We start from the raw sequence: 19967 nt of genomic DNA, 5'->3' as shown, positions 1-19967 counted from the left end.
AATTATTTTCTGCTCCCTGGTGACACTCCCTGTCCTGGACTAGCTGCTGCTACCTCCTGCTGAAGGTCTAAGCTAGAAGGAGCAAACTCTTCTTTTTTTAAAAAAAATAGAGGACTACCAGACCTTTTCACTCGGTGATAATCAAACACTCTAGGGTATGTTAAAGACAGAGGAATATCTAGTCAAGGTGTTCCCCCATATGTAATCTGGAAAACAGAAAGAGTCTCAAAAAGGAGAGGTTATGGAGAAGTTAGCAGTCAAACAACCCAAGGGCACTGGGAGGATCTCCGTTCCATCTACACTTTGTGATGTAAGTGAAACTATTCTCAAAACCCAATTGTAGACCAAGGATTCTTCATCTGTTTTTGTGCAACAGACCACTTGTGTGGACTGTCGAGGTTGATGAATCTCTTATTAGGATAATGTTTTTAAATGCATTAAATGAAATACACAGGATTACAAAGGAAACCAGGTATATTGAAGTACAGTTATACACATATATTATTATTTTTTAAAATCATGTTCATGAACCTTCAGTTAAAAACTTCTTGTGTAGACAATGTAGGCGACTGGATTCTTAATAAAAGTCAGAGCCTCATTGTCTCTTCTGAGTAGTCCTCATCCGTTGAAAGAGAAAGTAGACACAAACAGATAAAAGTACCTGTGGCCCTTGTTCAGTCTTGACATCAAATGGGTCTCCAACGAGTCTCTTCTTGGCATACTCCACGCTCCGCTTGACAAATTCAGGGTAGATCTGTTCTTCCACAAACACTCGGGAAGCAGCTGTGCAGCATTGGCCTTGGTTAAAGAACACTCCCTGATGGGCACACTCTACTGCCAAATCCACTTAAAAAAAAAAAAGCCCAGAAAAATAATATGAGAGAGACAGAGAAGAAGAAGAAGAGGGAGAAGGAAAGAGAATCTGTGATCCAATGAACTGTAGCAAACTGCTGCCTCAACTGTAAGCCCCATAAGAGCAGATGTCATGTCTTATCTAAGCATTGTATCTAATTAAAAGACAGGAAGCTGCTCTCTATACATCAGACCCTTCATTAATGTTTGTTATATTGAACTACATAGGAGAGAGATCTTTAGAGGACTTGCTTTAGGAGATAATAATGAGAACTGGTATATTATTTGTATGCAATCCAATATTTCTAATGTAGCTAAAAACCATTTAAATAAATGTTCCCCTTAATCTTTGTTTTAAAACACAATTACTTTGCTTAGGAAAGTCTTCAATGGTAAAATGCCAAAGTGGCACAGATAATTTCCTGGTTTCTCAATGGAGAAATGGGACCAGATGTTCTGAGGACTCAATTCCTCTCTAGTCAGAAGTACAGAGTCTGCCCTCTTTAACTTGAAAAAACGAAGCTCAGAAAGTTTCCATGGAGCAGCATAGCTCCAGAACTGCATTTAGGAGCCTCTGAACATGCAAACAGCACCCTTCTGCAGGCCCCTAAGTCAAATTGAAATGCCCTCCTTCTAATGTAACGAATTCCTGCTTTTGAGAGAAGCTGGGGTAGGGGTGGAGGAGAAGAGGGGGTTAAGTCTACTCTGGTATTTTTTAGCTTATATCATGCCTGAGATTCCAATTATGTCAAGAATTAATTATATGGAATTTCACAGACAAAAGAGTCTGACAGATAGCCGGCATGTGTATGACTGCTTTCCCTTCCCCTACCAGTGGGGAGGTGGGGGAAGTGGATATGCCCTGTGTGTTAAGTTTAGTAGAGAAAGGAAAAGCTGAGATTAATGCACCTGAAGTAAGACTCCTGTTGACTTTCACTTCTATACTTCAATTTTTGAGCTACAGGTAAATGAAAGAAAGTTGAGGGCTGTCCTATGTGGATATAGAAACATCAGCAAGGATGGCTGCTATTACAAGCTGCAGGGCTGACTCCAAGCAAAATTTATCTCCACTCCTCCCAGCTTCCCCCTTCTGCACCCTCTCCTGTCTCCTGTGGTGCCTCGTTCCCCTTACCTACCAAGTGTCTTTCCTTCTACCAAAATCTTCTCTCTGAAAAGGATCTGATATCAGCCAGTTACACAACACTGAGTCAGAAGTCAGTGTGATAACTCTCCCAAGGGTATTTGCATTTCAAACCTTATCTCTAATCATGGAATAAAAGCCTTTATCCCCCGGTAAAGTAATTTCTGGCTTCAGTGAACAGAGGGAGTAGGCTCTGGGAGGCTGATGGCCTCCCCATTCTCCCAAAACCACCCCATGAAGGCAAAGGAAACTATGTTGACCTTTCAAAGAATTGTAAAAGTTCCATGGTGCTTTTCTATTTTCCCTTTTTGACTCCCACACTGATATGTTGTTTAGGTGCTGCCAACAGGGCGTAGTGCCTGGCAAACAGACCTCTATGATGGAAGTGACAACGTGACAAAGTAGAGGGTGCTGACCTTGGTTCAAATCCTGCTTCGTACATGTAAGTAGCCATTCGACCACAGGCAAGACACTCTCACCTGTTTCCTCATCTGCATTGCTTGCTCTAGTAACTTTACCGGGTTATCAGGGATCAGGAAGAGGCTCTATATAAACTATAAAGTGCTGTATAAATGAGTTATCACTATCATGACTGTCACACAGTTCACCTAATAGTTGTAGAAAGTCGACTGGGGATGAGGCCTAGCTTACCACCCAGACTCTGAGGGACTCTCATTCACCTAACAGATCTAAAGGGCTATTGTAACTAGGAAATGCTCAAATTCAGATCTGACCTAACAGGTACAATATTAAAAAAAAAAACCTATCCTTCCTTAAGAAAGAAAAATACCATTGGGAAAAACTCAAAGACTTTGGAGTCCAAAAGATACTCACAGTCAGCATCAGCACAAACAATACATGGATTTTTCCCTCCAAGCTCTAAAGTTACTCTTTTTAGATTACTTTTAGAAGCAGCTTCTTTGATGAGCTTTCCAACCTGAAATTGAAAAGGACAAGTTTAGACTGGTCTCAGCATTACCAGAGAGTAATGGAGGAAACGAGAGGCTTTATAGAGGAACATGAGTAACATGGCAGCCCCCCAGAGCTAATGCAATTGTAGGCTGCAATTAGAGAGTGAAGTGGGTATAGAAATGGAATTAGTCAGGAAGATCTGAATTCAAATCTTGCCTCAAAAATGTACTAGCTGTGTGAACCTAGATAAGTCCCTTAACCTCTAGCAGTCTGTTTTCTCATGTGTAAAATGGGGATGGTGGTAGCAGTGACCTCACAGTGTTCTTGTGAAGATCAAATAAGATAATACGTATAAAGCCCACTGACAATTTTACAGCTCTATATGTTAGTTATTATTATAGCCTAACTATATTCTGCCCTGGTCAGAGCACATCTGTAGTGCTGTGTTCTGTTTGGGGCACTATATTTTAGAAAAGATCTACACAAGCTAGAACATATCCAGATGGAGACAACCAGGATGAAGAACCTCAAAATCTTAACAATAAATACTACGTACTCATGCTTCGCTGATGCCAGTCTGGGATTCATCACTGTCCCAAAGTTGAGGTTCCTTTTCAAATACCTCTTCCTGACCCCTCCATCAAAACTTACCTGTCCTATCTATCCTCTTCCCTCAGGACCTTGTTCTCTGTTCACTAAAGTGTTCATAAGAACTAATGTTTCAGCCCTCTTACTTCTAGATTAAAAACAAAGCTATTAGGAAGTAATGCTTTAACACAATGGAATGAGTAAGGCAGCTTAGGTGATGCAGTGGACAGAGTGCTAGATCTGGAGTCAGAAGACTCATCTTCCCAAGTTCAAATCAGGCCTCATAGGCTTACTAGGTATGTGACCCTAGGCAAGTCACTTAACCCTGTTTGCCTCAGTTTCCTCATCTGTAAAATGAGCTAGAGGAGGAGATGGAAAGCCACTCCAGTATCTTTCCCAAGAAAATCCCAAGTGGCATCACAAAGAGTCAAAAACAAGTGAACATAAATAATAAAAATGGAATGAGTCATAGTTTTGAAGGGCTGTCTTGTGAAAAATTAGTAGACTTACTCTGCTTGACCCCAGAGATCAGAACTGAGACCTTAGTGAAATAGTGGAAGTTGTAGAGAGGCAAATTTAAGCTTGTTATAAGGAAGACATTTCTAGGATCGGAGCTATCCAAAGGTTAAATGACCTGCCTCCAAGGTAGAGAGATTCCCCTTATGGGAGGTCTACAGGTAAATGCTGGATGGCTATTGTTAGATATATTATAGAGGATTTTTTTTTTCAGGACTGGGTTAGATTAGATGACCTTTAAAGGCTCTTTAAACTCTGAGATTCATTGAGTCTGAGGTGGGAATTTCAGGCAAGCTGGTGGCAGGGTCCTGAAGGAAATCTCACCTAGACGGATACAAAGATTGCATTAAAAAGAATCACCCATGCAGGCAGTCTCCTGTCTTCACATATGCAAAGAACTGGTTTTGTGTATTTGTGCCTGGAAAGACCATCATAGTGGGCTAGTTAATAATGGTAGCTAAAATTTAGGATAAATAATACCCAAAGCCTGAAGAGAAACAAGTAAATCACAGAATACTAAGTGAAGGAACACTTGTATTTGTGAATGATGAAGGCATCTGAACACAAAAACAAGAGAAAAAAAAGTAGAATAAGTTTTTTTAAAAAGGCAAAAACCACGCAATAAGCCTGTCCAAGACAAATGACTTAGATTATTCAACTCTCATATCCTGTTTATATTTAAGCATATTTTCAAGAAAAGGGGTTTCCAATCTGCCATGGTAAATAGAAAATACAGACTAAACAACTAGGAGTAGAGGAACCGGTTATCTTATTCTCTCAGAAAAGAAATAAGATCCTTGAGAATAGAGATAGTTTTGTTTTTTGCATTTGTATTCCCAGCACCAGGCACATAAGAAGTATTTGGTAAATGCTTGCTTACTGATTATCTTAATCACTAGTCTTAATGTTAGAAGAGGTCATTCTAAGGAAATGCTTGCCAAGTTATATAGCACTTAGCAGTAAGGTGTGATCTCCTAAATATAAGAGGTCAATTAACCCAACCAGTTTCTTCAGTAGAAAGGAACAAAACTTAAATAAAATACGAGGTTGTAGGTTTGCACAAAACTGGGTCATGTTTACATTTGTCTTTGTTAAGAAGAAAAGTTTATTATCATGATTGGGAGCCGTATAACTGCATTTTAAATGCCAGCATGCCCATGGATCATGGCCCAAATGAGATCTGGAATAGTTCTCAGGTGAGGATGTTTTTACCTAAGGAAAAGTCAAAGAAAAACGGCTTGCATAAGGGAATTATTTATGGGTGGTATTAGGTACGTTCTTATAGTGGAATGCACTTAGAGTGACACCTTAGAAGAAACGAATCAGAGAGACCAAAGCTTACTTCTAGAGACAAAACAATGCAATGAATCACCAAACTCGTCCTTTAACCTTAAAATACTAAACAGTAAAAGTACATTTGCACACCACCATCATCACCAGCTAGCGTACTTTGTCTCTCTCCCTTCATAAACATTTGGATACTCCTCTTTCTCTTAGAGGAGATGAAGAGAATTCAGAGTGGAATCATATTTAAAGCCCTTTCCAACCTGGCACCGGCCCAATTTTCCAGATTTCTTTCGTACTACCCTCCTTTATGCATTCTACATTCCAGCCAAAATGGCCTCTTCACTGTTCCTCAAACTCGGCATTCCTTCTCCCACCTTCATGACTTTGGATAAGCTGTCCTCCAGTCAAGGAATGTCTTTGTTTCTTGCCTCCGCCAATTGGAATCTCTCTCTTCCTTCAAGACTTGGCTCAGGTATTACCTCCTACACAAGATTCTCCTCATCCCCCCCAAGATAATCTCTCTGCTCTCAAGTTATCTTGTATTTACTTATGTGTGTACTTGTAAGGCCTGGATATAATGTAAGCTATTAGAAAGTAGGGAATATTTTTCATATTTTGTCTTTGTAACTCCAGTCCTGTAAGAGACAGTGTGGCATAATAGATAGAGAATTGGCCTAAAAGCCAGAAAGACCTGTGTTCAAAGCTCACCTCTCACATATATTGGCTGTTTGACTTAGGGCAAATCACTTATCCTCTCAGTGCTCTGAGCAATGAACTGAAGAACAGGTGCTGACCTGCGTTGACAGAGGGAATCCCTTCACATGGGAATTCCCTCTTCCAATGAAATTACAAGTCTAGTTCTTATCTCCATCGCCCATCTCCACTCCTAGCACAATGTCCTATACGTGGTACGTGCTTACTATTAATTGCTTGTTGAATTTAACTATTAAATGTTTGCCCTAGATAGACTATTATTAGAAATATAAATTGAAGTGATTCTGTGGCTTTGAAATAAACAAGTAAATTAAAGCATTCATAAACAAATCCGCCTAAGTAAAAAAAAAATCAGGAAAAAAAAAAGAAACTGAAGGACTGTTGCAGCTTTTGTAACGTGGTAGAAATGAGGCTAGATAAAAATAGGACCTAAAAATGCACATTTCCATTTCTATAACAGAAGACATAATACTACCATCTTATTCAGGCTGGAGAATCACAGGATCATAGGGTTAGAGTTGGAAAGGACCCTTAGATGTCACCTAGCTTTACCTTTATGAGGTAACGGAGGCCCAGAGAGATTAGTAAATTGGCCAACATCAAAAAGCTAGTGAATGGCAGAGCTGGAATTCAAATCCAGGTCCCTTCATTCCAAATCCAGCAGCCTTTCCCCTGCTCCATGCTACCTCCATTGAAATAAAAAGGAAGAGGAAGTTCCTTGGTTGAACTATATTGGAATATTTTTTAATGAACAACATATTTTAGATTTGTACTTAGCTTGGAGATACATCAGGAACTTTCAAACTACTAAAACATCTTCACATTAACATAGAAAATAATCTAGCCTCCTGATCGTTTAGAACATACAGATCCTTCTTTATTACATTTTTGACAAACACCAGTATTTAGAGGCAGGGAAAGCATACCTCTGTTGATCCAGTGAAGGCTATTTTGTCGATTTTAGGATGTGAAGAAATAGCTGCTCCTGCTGTCGGTCCATAGCCCGGAACTATATTCACTACTCCTGGAGGGAATCCCACCTAGAAAGTAACCAAGATGGCATTACAAAGAACTACTCAGACCCACAGTGGGACTGTGGTAGCTGACTAACCCAAGGATAAAAAGCACATCGACTGGCATGACAGTGTTTTGTGTAGGCTTGTTAAGAGGTACTGAATTTTAGGGGATCATCAGGGAAGGCATAAACTAATTCATGTCATCTTTTGAAATATAAGGGAGCACATCAAACTCAGGTTATGTTCCATATACCGTGGAAGTTGACTCTATCCTATTTTCATGGAGCCCTGAACACCATTCGTGGAAGTCTGTTCTGTTTTGCACATTCATTCATCCAGGAGGGGTCAGAATCACTTTGAGATCTTCTAGTTGGCTTAGATTTGAAAAAAAAATTATAAAAAAGGAAAAGACTTATCATGTGCAAGACATTTTTCAAACTGCCCCATTAAATATGAAGAGCCTTAGCCAGTGGTGTTTATATGCAGTACTTTAATAATAGCTAGCATTTATATGGTGCTATTTAGCATTTTATACAGTGTATATGGCATTTGCAAAGCCTTATTATCTCATTTTAACCTCATAACAACTTTGAGAGGTAGATGCTATTATTATTATTCTCATTTTATAGGTGAGAGAACTGAAGCTAAGAAGCTATGTGACTGGTTCAGAGTTTGGTGAGTGTTTGAGGTCAAATTTGAACTCAGATCTTTCTGGCTGCAGGGCGAGTGCACAACCTAGTTGCCTTAGCATTACCTTAATTAATCCTAGAGAAGAGCTTGAAGCATGTGCTCACAGAAAGACCTAATTCGATGCTTCTCATGACTTTTTTATTTAGTTCATCATATGGAATTTCATTTATTAAATGTCTATTCTGCAGACTAACAACAGACACTTAGAGCTATACACTGACATATTCAAGGTCTAACTTCTGACACAAAGCCTTTTCCGATTTCTAGTCCCCAGTAATCCCTGCTTTCTTCCTCTTAAAATGACTTGTTATTTTGGATAACTTCCAGTAAAATATAAGCTCTTTGAGGGCAGGATCATTCCATTTTTGCCGTTATATCTCCAGCACCTAGCACATAATGAATACTGAATAAACATTTCTCGAATTGAATTTTAGTTTTTTCGTCTGCTTCTATGAAGTAGTTTAGATTAGAAATGCCTTAAGGTCAGGGACAACATTTTAACCAGTCAAAGGAAGGGAAGGTAACAGCATTTATTAAGTGCCTAGTATGAGTCAGGTATTGTGTAGTTGAAGAAACTGAGGCAGAAGGTAGTTAAGTGACTTGCCTAAGGTCACACAGCCAGTACATGTCTGAAACTAGATTTAACTCTGGTCTTCCTGACTCTAGGCCCGATCTTCTATCCACTGAATCACCCTAATTGCTCCCATCAATCAACAAGAATTTATCAAGACATACTATATGCATAGCGTAGCCACTGTGCTAAATGGTAGAGATAAAAAGACAAAAATGAAATCGTTCCTGTCCTCAAGGAGCATACATTCTAAAGAAAAGAGACAAGAGGTGCACGCACACACGCAATGTACGTATACACAAGATACATATACAGTGTATATGTATGTACATAACCTAGAGAGGGAGCAGCTGGGACATGAGGAAAGGCCTCAGACAAACAACAGCATAATAGCTGAGTTTTGAAGGAAACCAGAGAGGATAAGAGTCTGAAATGAGGAGAGAGAACATTCCAGGCAAGGAGACCCCCAGTATAAGGCACAGATACAGGAGATGGATGCATGGGAGGAAATTCCAAACATCAGTACAAGCCCAAGTGAGAATCTGGTGAATTATGGATTATTTTAACCTACTCTGTAACAACGTAGGCATGTCAAGTGCAACAGTAAAGCTAAAAACTTAAGACAGATTCCCAACCTCTTGTTCAAGGAAGAAAATAAGCACTTATTAAGTACCTAGTATATGCTAGGCTCTATGCTAAGCATGTTATAAGAACAAAACTAAATTATCCTCTCCTCTCAATTCCTGATTCAAACATAAAGCCAGTAGGCAAATGCCCAAAATATGTTGTGAGATTTGCCTTTGAGGATATGCTTACTTCTCTGTTCTCGAAATGGCCTATAGAAAGACATAGCTATTAGATGGACCTTCTGAATCAATGTCATCTGTATCTCTCATTATATAGGTGAAGAAACTAAGGCTCAAGCCAAGTGACTTTGCCATTGTCATGGAGCTGATGGGGAGAAGGAAGGGGGAAAGGGAGGAGTGGTTAGGGTCCGGGTCTCCTTATTCTGAAACCAGTGAGTGTTTTTCTCTGCTATGTTACTTTTTGCCCTTCCCCCACCTCCTAACACAAATAAAACCCAAACCCAAATTACTTCAACTGAATATCAATTATTACTGAAGTCAAGGCTTTGGTCTAGTAGGCTTGCTCTTGTGTGTTACGATTTCAGCCAGAATAAGCAATATTACATTAGATCATCCTTTCCAGATAACTTTTCATCCCACAATGGCAAAGCCTGATGAACCTCCTACATATTCTGTTCTTTTTCTGATAACCTTCCTTAGCATTCATTTTCTTGTAAATTCACTAAGCAAAACATTTGGTTCTAAATTATTACATTGAACCCATAATAAAACTTAAGTGCCCTCATTAGCCTGACTGGAAGGAATAGAGTTTCTTCTAATTCAGCAACCATGAGCAATGGAAAAAAATTAAGTTGCCAAGCAAAATTTAGGGAGTGACATCCTGCCCACTCAACTGTAAATAAGTTTGCAACACTAGGGTAGGTAAATCTTGATTGGAGCAGTTTTATCTTGCTCCGTGGCTCAGTTCCTAGGAGTGGGTATGCTGTCAAGGACACAAAATATTTTCTTTTGGACATCCTACCTCTTTGATCAAAGATCCAAGATAAAGTGATGTTAGGGGTGTCTGCTCAGCTGGCTTAATAACGATGGTATTCCCACAGCAGAGGGCTGGTGCCATCTTCCAAATAAGCATCATCAATGGGAAGTTCCACTGAAACAAAGCAGACATTGTCTTGATGTTGGCTTTGGAGAGAAATGGTCTACACATCACCCCTTTCCCTTCAGTGACATCTACTGGCTAAGAAGGAAACACAGAGTGAAAAGGAAGACTTGGGCAGGGGGGAGGGGGATGGGGACCTTTGGAAAATGGAACCATCATTATGTGCCTGGACAATCATGGAGCCATTGTTAGGGTGGACTAATAACAGCCACAGCAGCTGTTTTAAACCTTAGTTGGAAACACTCATCTCTTTTAGTCTAATAGAACTTACCTTACAGGTTTTGTTGTGAGGATCAAATGAGGTAATAGGCAATATGCTTTGCCAACCTTAAAGCACTACACAAATACTAGCTATTATTATTAGGTTTAATCTAAAAAGGGTTAAAAAGTTCTATTGTCTGGTTCTTTTTTTTCTTCTTCATAGAATCCATAGTTCTAGAGCAAGGATTCTTAACTTGAGATCAATGATTTTTTAAAATTGATAACTGTATTTTAATATAATTGATTCCTTTGTAATTATATATAAAATTTATGTATTTTAAAACATTATTCTGTGAAGGGATCCATAGGCTTTTCCATCCTGCCACAGGGGTCAATGACATGCACAAAAATTAAGAACCCCTGTTCTAGAGCTGGGAAGGGCTACAGAGGCCAGAAATGATTATGTGGGTCCTGATGAGACAGAAAGAAATCAAATATTTCCAAGAGCCAGAAGGGAACTTAGTTAGAGATAATCTCATCCAAATCTTTAATTTTACAGATAAGAAAACTGAGTCTTACAAAAGTGGAATGACTTGCATAAGGTCACACAGTAAATGTCAGAATCTATCCTCAAACCTAGTTCTAGATCTATGATCCAGGACAAACTTTTAAGTTCAACACTTTCCATTACACTATGCTGCCTCTATGAACAGAATAAGTTAATTTCTACCCCCTCTGCCCATGTCTGTCCTTTTCTCCTCCATTTCCCCTAACTAACCAACCAAACCAAGGGAAAAAAAATTTATTAAGAACCTATACTGTACTAAGCACTTAGGATATAAATACAAAAGCCAAAGTCCCTAAGGAGCTTACATTCTAAGAGGAGAGAAACAGAATGCATGATATGGGCTAATAAAAGATACATACAAAGCAGATAGAAAACGGTCTTAGGGTGCAGCGAGAGCAACCAAGAAAAATCTCATGAAGAAGGTTCCTCTTGCACCAACTCATGAAGGAAATCAAGGATTCCATGAGGCAGAGGTGAACGGGGAGAACATTCCAGGTATGGGGGAGAGCCATGTAAAAGGCATACAAAGAGGTGGGAGATGGAGAATCACGTGGGGGAGAAGCAAGCAGGAAAGATTGGCTGGATTGTAAAGTGCATGGAAAGAAGTACCATGTAACAAGGTCGAAAACCTAGGAAGGGGCCAGGTTGTAAAGAGTGTTAACTTCCAAACAGAAGAGTTTATATGGGGTCCTAAAAGAAATCAGGAGCCACTAGAGTTTATTGAGTAGGGATGAAATATGGTCAGATCTTACTTTAGAAATATTTCCTTGGTAGCTACATGGAGGATGATAGCTTGGAATGGGGAGAGACTTGGGACAGGAAGACCAATTAGGAGGCCATTGCAATGATCTAGGCAAGAAATGATGAGGACCTTAACTAGGGTATTGGTGAAGAAAAGAGATGTAGGCAAGAAACGTGAAGATAGAAAAGACAGGATTTGGCAATTGCTTGGCTATGTGGGGTGAGAGTGACAAGTCAAGGAGGACATTAAGGTTGCAATGTGTAGATGACTAGAAAGATGGTGGTGCCCTTGACAGTACTATATATGTTATCTCATTTGATCCTTACAACCACCCTGTTAGTGGCTATTATTATCTCCATTTTACATTTGAGGGAATTAAGGCTGAAAGATTGTGACTGACTCCGAGTTGGGTATTAAATATCTGAAGCAGGATTGGAAACTCAGGGCTTCCTGATATTAAATCCATCACTTTGTCTACTGACCATTGTACTACCTAGCTCCCCCTAATAGGGAAGTGCTGAAGAGGGTTTGGGGGAAAGATGAGTTTTATATTGGATACATTGAATTTGTGATGCCCACAGGACATTCAGTTCAAAATATCAAATAGGTAACTGATTCTGTGGGACTAGAGCTAAACAGAGAGACATTTTCTAAATATGAAGACTCGGGAGTCATCTGCAGATCGTTGAACTCATGAGTGCTGATGAGTTCCACAAGTGAGAGAGTATTGAGAAAAAGGCTTAAGACAGAACTATGGGATATATCCACATATATGGGAATGTGGGAGAGACTTGATAAAAACCAGCAAAGGAGATTGAGAAGGAGTAGTTAGATGGGTAGGAGGAGAACTAAGAGACAAGAGCTTCACTAAAACCCAGAGGGGAGACAGGGAGGATAACGAGGTCACACACGGCAAGTGATACAGAGAAATCGACAAGGATGACTGAGGAAAAGACCATCAGATTTGGCAATTAGGTCCCTGGTAACTTTGGAAACAGAAGTTGCAGTTGAGTGAAACCAAATGAGTTTCCCAAAGTAGGACTATATTTGACCAACCTTACTGCATAGGCTCATTAAGTCCCAGGTAAGCAAAAAAAGAAATAATCAGCATATCAACACCTGTCTATAACAGATCCCCAAGGGCCTGGAGCAGGTGGCCACCTGTATGGTATGATTCGTAGTTATCTTGAGGCCCTGCCTACATATAAATCATTCCTCCACCTACTTATCACAGCCTAAAATTCCCACCATTAGAGTCACTAATGGATTAAACAACAAAAGAAAGGTATTGTCCTCAGGGGGTCATGGTTAAATGTCATTAGAAGAGATTAGTTTATCAGACTAGCTAATTAATACCTTGGGCTTTGAGACTGATAAGATGGATAACATTTTGATACCTGAGAGGAAGCATGGCAGCCCCAGGGGCAGAAACCAGTGTGAGGTACCTGGCTAAGGATAGTAAGGTCTCCGAAGAATTGATCCAGATAAAAACAGAAAGGCAAGGTGAGGGTAATAAAGGAAATAACAAAAAAATAGGGTCAGCTGTAGATATTGAAATCTCCTTGTGAAGACCACATATGAAAGAACAGCCACCTGGACATTTAATATACAGGTTTCCTAATAGGTAGCCCATGTGGTTCACACTAAATGGGAAATCATGTTTATATTTAAGCATACATTTAAATGGACTGCCCGTGTTTCTGATCCCATTACTACTCAATGTAAAACTGTCTATTGATTATAACTAATGCTGTCTCAAGCTATGGTGGCTCAAAGTTATACTGTGATTTGCCACAATTGGCTTTGGAGATCATTTAATCACATTTCCTTATTTTATAGATAAGGAAACTAGGTCTGGTAATGGAGGCATGAGGCCTAGATTCCAAATCTACCTGATCTCAGGCCTGTGCCCTACAATAGCATGGCTGCCTTCCAATGAGCTATGTCTCACACCTTCACATAAGAAACTGAACTGATTAAAAAAGGATAAAGATAGGAACTGGAATTGTGATTTCATAATTATAGAAAACTCCTGAGGCAACTCCCTCTTCCAAAGCAGGCTGGTACCTTCTCTGCAGCTTATAGTCACTCTAGAGCAATGAGAGGTTAGGTGCTTGTCCCAGGTCACACAGTCAGAATGTGTCAGAGTATGACTTGGACACAAGTCTTCCTAGCTTCAAGGCTGACTTTCTATCCTCTAAACCATGCTGCCTCTTACTGATTACAATTTTCTCTAATTCACAAACTATTTATAGGCAGTAGCCTATCCCAATCATTCTGGACAAACTGGAGGTCACCGCAACTGAGCCAATGTTCTCATGCTACCAGAAAAGAAATCAGAGTTTGATGCCTAACTTTCAGCTTTCAAGAAACCAGTTAGGTTCAACCATGCTACAGAGTTTGCAAATTCAGTTTACTCAACTGAATAGAACTCTTCTCTTCCTTCAACATGCAGCTCAGAAACTACACAAAGCCTTTTCTGATTCTCCCAACCACTAGTGACTACCCTCCCTAACTACCTTTTATTTATTGGTATTTGTTCTCTTTTTCTTCATTCTAGATATATTGTTTCTCCAAATCAGAATGTCGGTTTCCTTGAGAGCTTTTTATTTTTTGTGCCCCCGGTGGCTACCCCAATGCCCAATATAAGCTTACCTGACTGAAGAAGACAAAATCTAAGAGTGGCTTGCTTTGGCCAATTGATGTTAGTTCAACAATAATAATTTACATCTAGATATCAATTTCCAGTTTCCAAAATACTTTATAGGCTTTACATATCATCCCCCCTGAACAAAGCAAAATTGCTGGACATTGGTTCAAAGCACGCGTAACATCTTTGGAGAAGCTAATATACTCACAGGAATAATTGCTCCACATACACCTATTGGCTCATGCCTGGTAAAACACACAACATTTTCATCTGTAAGAGAAATGAGAGAGGGGAGAGGAAACACATGTACATATTAACCTGGGGGAAAAAAATTCCAAGTGTTAAGCAAAATCTGAAAAGGATTCATGTGGACTATAAAAAGTTAACAGGAAGCAACTGGAGTTGATTAGTAGGGGTATGATATATCTGACTATAAAAAGTAATCCTTGGCCGAGCATGGTGACATACACCTGTAATCCCTGCTGCTGGGGGAGGCTTGAGGCTCCTGGATCACTTGGGCTCAGGAGTTCTGAGCTGCAGGAGTCTAAAGCCAATCAGATTTCTGCACTAAATCAACTACCAATATGATGAGCGCTGGAGAGAAGGGAGCTACCGGGTTACCTAAATAAGGGTGGACTGGTCAAAAATGGAGCTGTTTAAAGATTCTGGAATGATGCGCAATAGGACCCAGTCCATGAATGGCCTCTGCCCTTACAGCCTGGGGGAGATGTCCAATGTCCAAAAGTAAAAACAAAACAAACAAAAAAAACCCCATAGAGATAATCTTCAGCTCACAGTCACTTCAAAACCTCTCAAGAACAAAAGCTGTGTCATAACTAAGTGTTGTTTTGCTTTTCCTAGTAACAGCAGAGATTATGTCTCAGAAACCTGGGCCATGAAAGAAATACGGAAGAGACTTTTCCATCCTACTCTAGCTTACCTGCGGGAATAGTTCTGCCATGTATCTTGTCTGCCCACCCTGCATAGTATCTGAGTGTTTTGATACACCCCTCCAGGTCAATGAAGAAGGCATGAAGGAAAGGTTTTCCTGTGTCCATGGTTTCCAGAGTCTGTAACAGCAATAAAATGGCATGTCAGTTACTATCTCCAAGTTCCTGGTTTGTGAGAGGAGAATACAATGTGGTCCTTGGCTTTTATCCTCCAAGATCCACATTCACAGATGCACCTTCTTTTAAAGAAAAAAAAGAAAAAGAAAGAAAGAGTTACTTGAAAATATTAAAGTCTGACTAAAGTTGGCATGCACTGCTTTTATTTCAAAACACCTAAGAGTTGGGCCACTAGCCAAACAAGGGGGATGAGTTACATGCATCTCCCTGGGACCACCCGGATTCAAAGCTAATTTGAAGCATCACTGGAAAGAAATGAAGTTTTGCATTTGATCTTCCATCTGAAGCCAAATGACTCAGCCCACAGAGCAGCTTTAGTTGTTTAACCTTGTCGTGTGGGCCTATTTGTTCACAGGAATCATTTTCAATATTGGGGCTGGCTTTAGTGTTTTTGATAAAATAGCTAGCCACTTTGTCTGGTGGCAGCTTCAGAAAATGAAGGATAATGACAGAAAAAGAAAAAAAATAAGAACTGGGCTTACTTAAAATAATGCTTTTTTCCCCCTCACACAGGCTGGCTTCTGTCACTGTAGAGTAGCTGACGTTCTTCTGGAAAGAACGTTTCTGCACACAAGAGAAGCGCTATCCCCTGGTAGAATTAAATGTCTAAACAAAGATGAAATCATGCTGTGCTGATGTTCAAGTACTTTAGTTCTAACTAGAAGCTGCGTAGACTTTTCCTCCATGATAAGGGCCATTATTATCTGCTGACGCTGCTGCAGCTACTAAATGACAGGGGTTATTTTCTATTTTCAGCATCATTTTAAGAGAACCCTTTTTGTTCACCAGACAAGCCCTCCCAGTTCAAGCTTTTTCTAAAGCCCTAACATTGAAACTTTCAGTTGTCCCTAAATACAGGAAGTTGCCGCACTGCCACATAGCCCAAGGCTTGACTTCTTGACAACCAATAAATAATTGAGACGCAATACCTGGGCCTCTTCAAAGTCTGAGTCTCCACATCTGTAAATGGTAAGATACTAATAGAGTCACGACATTAAAAGCCTGGTACTTATTAATAATCATCTCTCACGTTTACAGAATGCTGTGCCGTTGACAAAGCACTTTTATGAAAACAACTCTGTGATATAGGCAGTATAAGCATTATTCATTCCATTTTATGGAAGGGTTAAACTGAGGCTGGATCAGAGAGATTAAGTGATTTTCTCACAGCCACACAACTAGTGAGTGGAAGATCTGGGACTCAAATATAGGCCTCCTGATTCCAAGTCCTGGTCTCTTTCTACCATTCCACACTTTTCTTTTTTCTTTTTCTTTTTCTTACTTTATTTTCAAGGGACACAACACCCTATAGATGGAGATCAATAATTCTCAAAATACCTCTTTGGGAACTCCATAGACTTTTGTCAATAGATGAGAGGGCTGAGGCAAAAGAGACAGAGTCTGCCCACTGAACGTCACAAAGTAAGTCAGGGCTGCAGCTGGGGCTTGTCCTCTGATCTTGTTTCTAATTCTCAAGTGCCATCTACTAGACCACATTTTGGCCTCACATTGATGCAAATTTTGTTTGAAATTTCTGCTTTTCAAGGTGAACCTCAGGAATGATAGCTCCTGCCTACCTTTCCAGATGCATTTCCTATTACTGCCCTTCATGTACTATAAATTCCACGCAAACTAGCCTACTGACTGTTCTCTGAACTCAATGTTCCATGTCCTGTTTCCTTGTCTTTGCGAGAACTGTTCCCAATGTTTGAAATCTCCTTATTCAAATCCAAGTTTTGGAATTTTCTAGTGTCCTTCAAGACCTAACAGAGGTGCCACCTCTTCCAGTTGAAGCCAAATGAGTCAGCCCACAGAACACTGAACCTTGTTATATAGCCTATTTGTTCACATGAATTATTTTCAATATTGGAGCTGGCTTCAGTGTTTCTAACAAAATAAGTAACCACTCTGTCCCATGACAGCTTTTTTTTTTGTGTGTCCCATGGCACAAACTTTTCATGATCTTCCAAGTGGTTTGTTCATTCATTCTCTCTCTCTCTCCCTCCCTCCCTCTCTTTCTCTGCCCCTCTATCTCTCTTTGTATTTACAATGTGCATTTATCTTGTATCTGGTGCACCACCCCACTCCCACTCCCACCCCTAGGTAGAACGTAAGTTCCTTGAAGGCAGAGACTGTTTGATTTTGGCTTTATATCCCTAGCACTATGATAAATGCTTTACAAACATTATTTTGTTTGATTTTCCCAACAACCCTGGGAGGCAGGTGCTATTATCCCTATTTTATAGTTGAGGAAACTGAGGTAGACAGAGGTTAAGTGACTTGCCCAAGGTCACATAATAATTAAGGGTCTAAGGTAGGATTTGAATTCAACTCTCCCTGAGTCCAGGCTCACCACTCTATCCCCTGTGCCACCTAGCTGCCACTTTTAAATTAATAAATATTGATTGAATTAGATAGCCAAAAATTGTCACCAATATAGACAGGCCTACGCTAGAAGGCAGGGGGGCATATGTTAGGTGTCCTGTGAGTTATCCTACATTCTTTCTCTTGGGTGGGATATTAGACAGAATACAGAAGTCTTTTAACCCCTAGAAATTCGGTCTAATAGACTAGTATCTGAATATGCCAGGTTTGTTTTGTTCACAATGGACTTGGACAGCATAATCCCCTAATGCTGAACCCTTAAAAAATGCCATAGACAGTAAGGCCAATGTGGTTTTGCCCATAGTTTAAATACTATTTGTGCTTTTTTTTTTTTTTTGCTATTGCTGTATTGGTAGCTCCTAAGTTAACGACTATTTAGTTACAAATTTTCAAGAAAGAAAACTAAACAAAAAAGCTACCTTCTAAATAATTAGAACCCAAATTTGCAGTAAACAAAATAAATTCTTTATGCTAGAAGAAAACTGTTGACATCATCAACTTTGCCACAGGACTTGTTACAGAGTAGCCTACATGGGTGAGGTCCAGATACGGAACAGCAGGTTGAAAAGGAGATTTGAAAAGGCAGTTCTGAGGGAGGACCCAGAAGTCGAAACCACAAAAAGCTACACTCTGTGATTAAAGCACATCAGTAATGGAGAGAATTCCAGGGACACCAGATGCACCCACATCTGTTTCTGAACATTTTACACCAGAAATGGGTAAACAGCTCTGTCAAAACCACTAAAACCGAAATGCTAACAAGACTAAAAGAAGCACTTCACTGTGTGAAAATGCTGCCGTCAGAAAAAAAACCATATCAAGGTAGAGTTTGATAGGCATTTCCCTATGATGTGGTTTTTTACCATACTTTCCAGTAATTCTCTTGTCCCCTTTCATGTCATGGCAAATGGATAGCTCTTATTTCTTGTGGGCAATATGACCCTAATGGCAAAGTACCTCTCTTCCTTCTAGTTATGAATTCCACCAATATTCCTTTTATTATCAAAACACAATTTTATGGGAACAACAAAAAGAATGGAAAAATGAAGGTTATCGTTGCACTGCTGTTCTTTCAGAAGATGTTTGCGTTGACACTAAGGGTGGGGGGTACCTATGGTAGAGTCTATAACCAAGTTATTAGCCCATGTTAAGATGTCAGACATATGAGATCATCTTGGTTAAAACAGAGATGTTTTAAAAAGCCAGCTTGGCAGCTTAAGAGTTGAAACTGGCCTTCATTGCAGGAAGAAACCAGAGGCCTAATGGCAAGAAATGCTTACTTTGGTAGGGCACTAACCCTCACTCCCACTCGGGATGAACTTGCCAGATGAACAAATCCAGAAGTGAAAGACTCCAGTTTCTCTGCAGGGATACTTATCCTACTGCTTTCCTGATAGCAAAACTCCCAATAAAATGCCCATGAGTTAGATGTGAAGAATTTTGGGTTTTTTTAGAACTACCCTAAAGAAAAAAGTTTAAGAAAGAAAATAGTCTTATTATCTTTGTGGATGCTGCCCAAATCCCTTGAAAAATGATATATAGTCTACCCCTCACCCTGCCATGGATAGGATCAAACTAAAGAGAGGAGATCCAATTTTTTCAACTCAATGGCCAAAAGGGAGACAATCTTATGAGGTATCTTACCATGTAATTTGTGGCTAAATGTTGGGGGTAACTATTCAAAATGGGGAAAGCCAGGTGGCACAGTGAATAGAGTGCCAGGCCTAGAATTAGGAAGACTCATTTTTCTGAGTTCAAATCTGGCCTCAGATACTTACTAGCTTTGTGACCCTCGGCAAGTCCCTTAACCCTGTTAGCCTCAGTTTCCTCATCTGTAAAATAAGCTGGAGAAGGAAATGACAAACCACTCCAGTATCTTTGCCAAGAAAACCTCCAATGGGGTCATAAAAAGTCAGACACAGCTGAAAAACAATTGAACAACAACCACAAAATTCAAAATGGGTCTCAGTTTGCACAGATGACCAATGTGTTTAGCATAATGTGTGGTACGCAGTAGGTAGCACTTAATAAAACTTGTTGACTATCTGACTGACAGTATAATGGATATTGAGACAAAGGTAGCCCTAGCATTTCCCGACCTCCTTGGACAATCTCTGTACCACTGCAAGTTTAAGGAAAACTATCTTACATTTGTATAGCATTTTAACATATACAAATACTTTCTTCACAATAACTCTATGAGGCAGATAATCAGGCTGTCTTTATCACTGTTTTAAAAATAATGAAACCAAGGACTAAGG

At 39.8% G+C, this 19967-nt stretch overlaps 1 protein-coding gene across 1 annotated transcript in view; it reads right to left on the bottom strand.

The window, feature by feature from the left end:
- The window catches only part of ALDH1A3 (aldehyde dehydrogenase 1 family member A3), a 49858-nt gene that overhangs the window by 18398 nt on the left and 11493 nt on the right, over positions 1 to 19967 (bottom strand). Inside the window, exons 4-9 of the mRNA XM_020963743.1 lie at positions 15135 to 15264; positions 14403 to 14464; positions 9896 to 10024; positions 6937 to 7050; positions 2828 to 2930; positions 662 to 846 (exon numbers count right to left, since the gene is read on the bottom strand). Of these exons, the coding sequence (XP_020819402.1) occupies positions 662 to 846; positions 2828 to 2930; positions 6937 to 7050; positions 9896 to 10024; positions 14403 to 14464; positions 15135 to 15264 (723 nt within the window). The remainder of the gene's footprint in view (positions 1 to 661; positions 847 to 2827; positions 2931 to 6936; positions 7051 to 9895; positions 10025 to 14402; positions 14465 to 15134; positions 15265 to 19967) is intronic.

Source organism: Phascolarctos cinereus, unplaced genomic scaffold (genome assembly GCF_003287225.1).
Source record: "Phascolarctos cinereus isolate Bilbo 61053 unplaced genomic scaffold, phaCin_HiC Scaffold_3;HRSCAF=262, whole genome shotgun sequence".
NCBI lineage: Eukaryota > Metazoa > Chordata > Mammalia > Diprotodontia > Phascolarctidae > Phascolarctos > Phascolarctos cinereus.
This window is presented reverse-complemented; position numbering and strand designations above follow the sequence as displayed.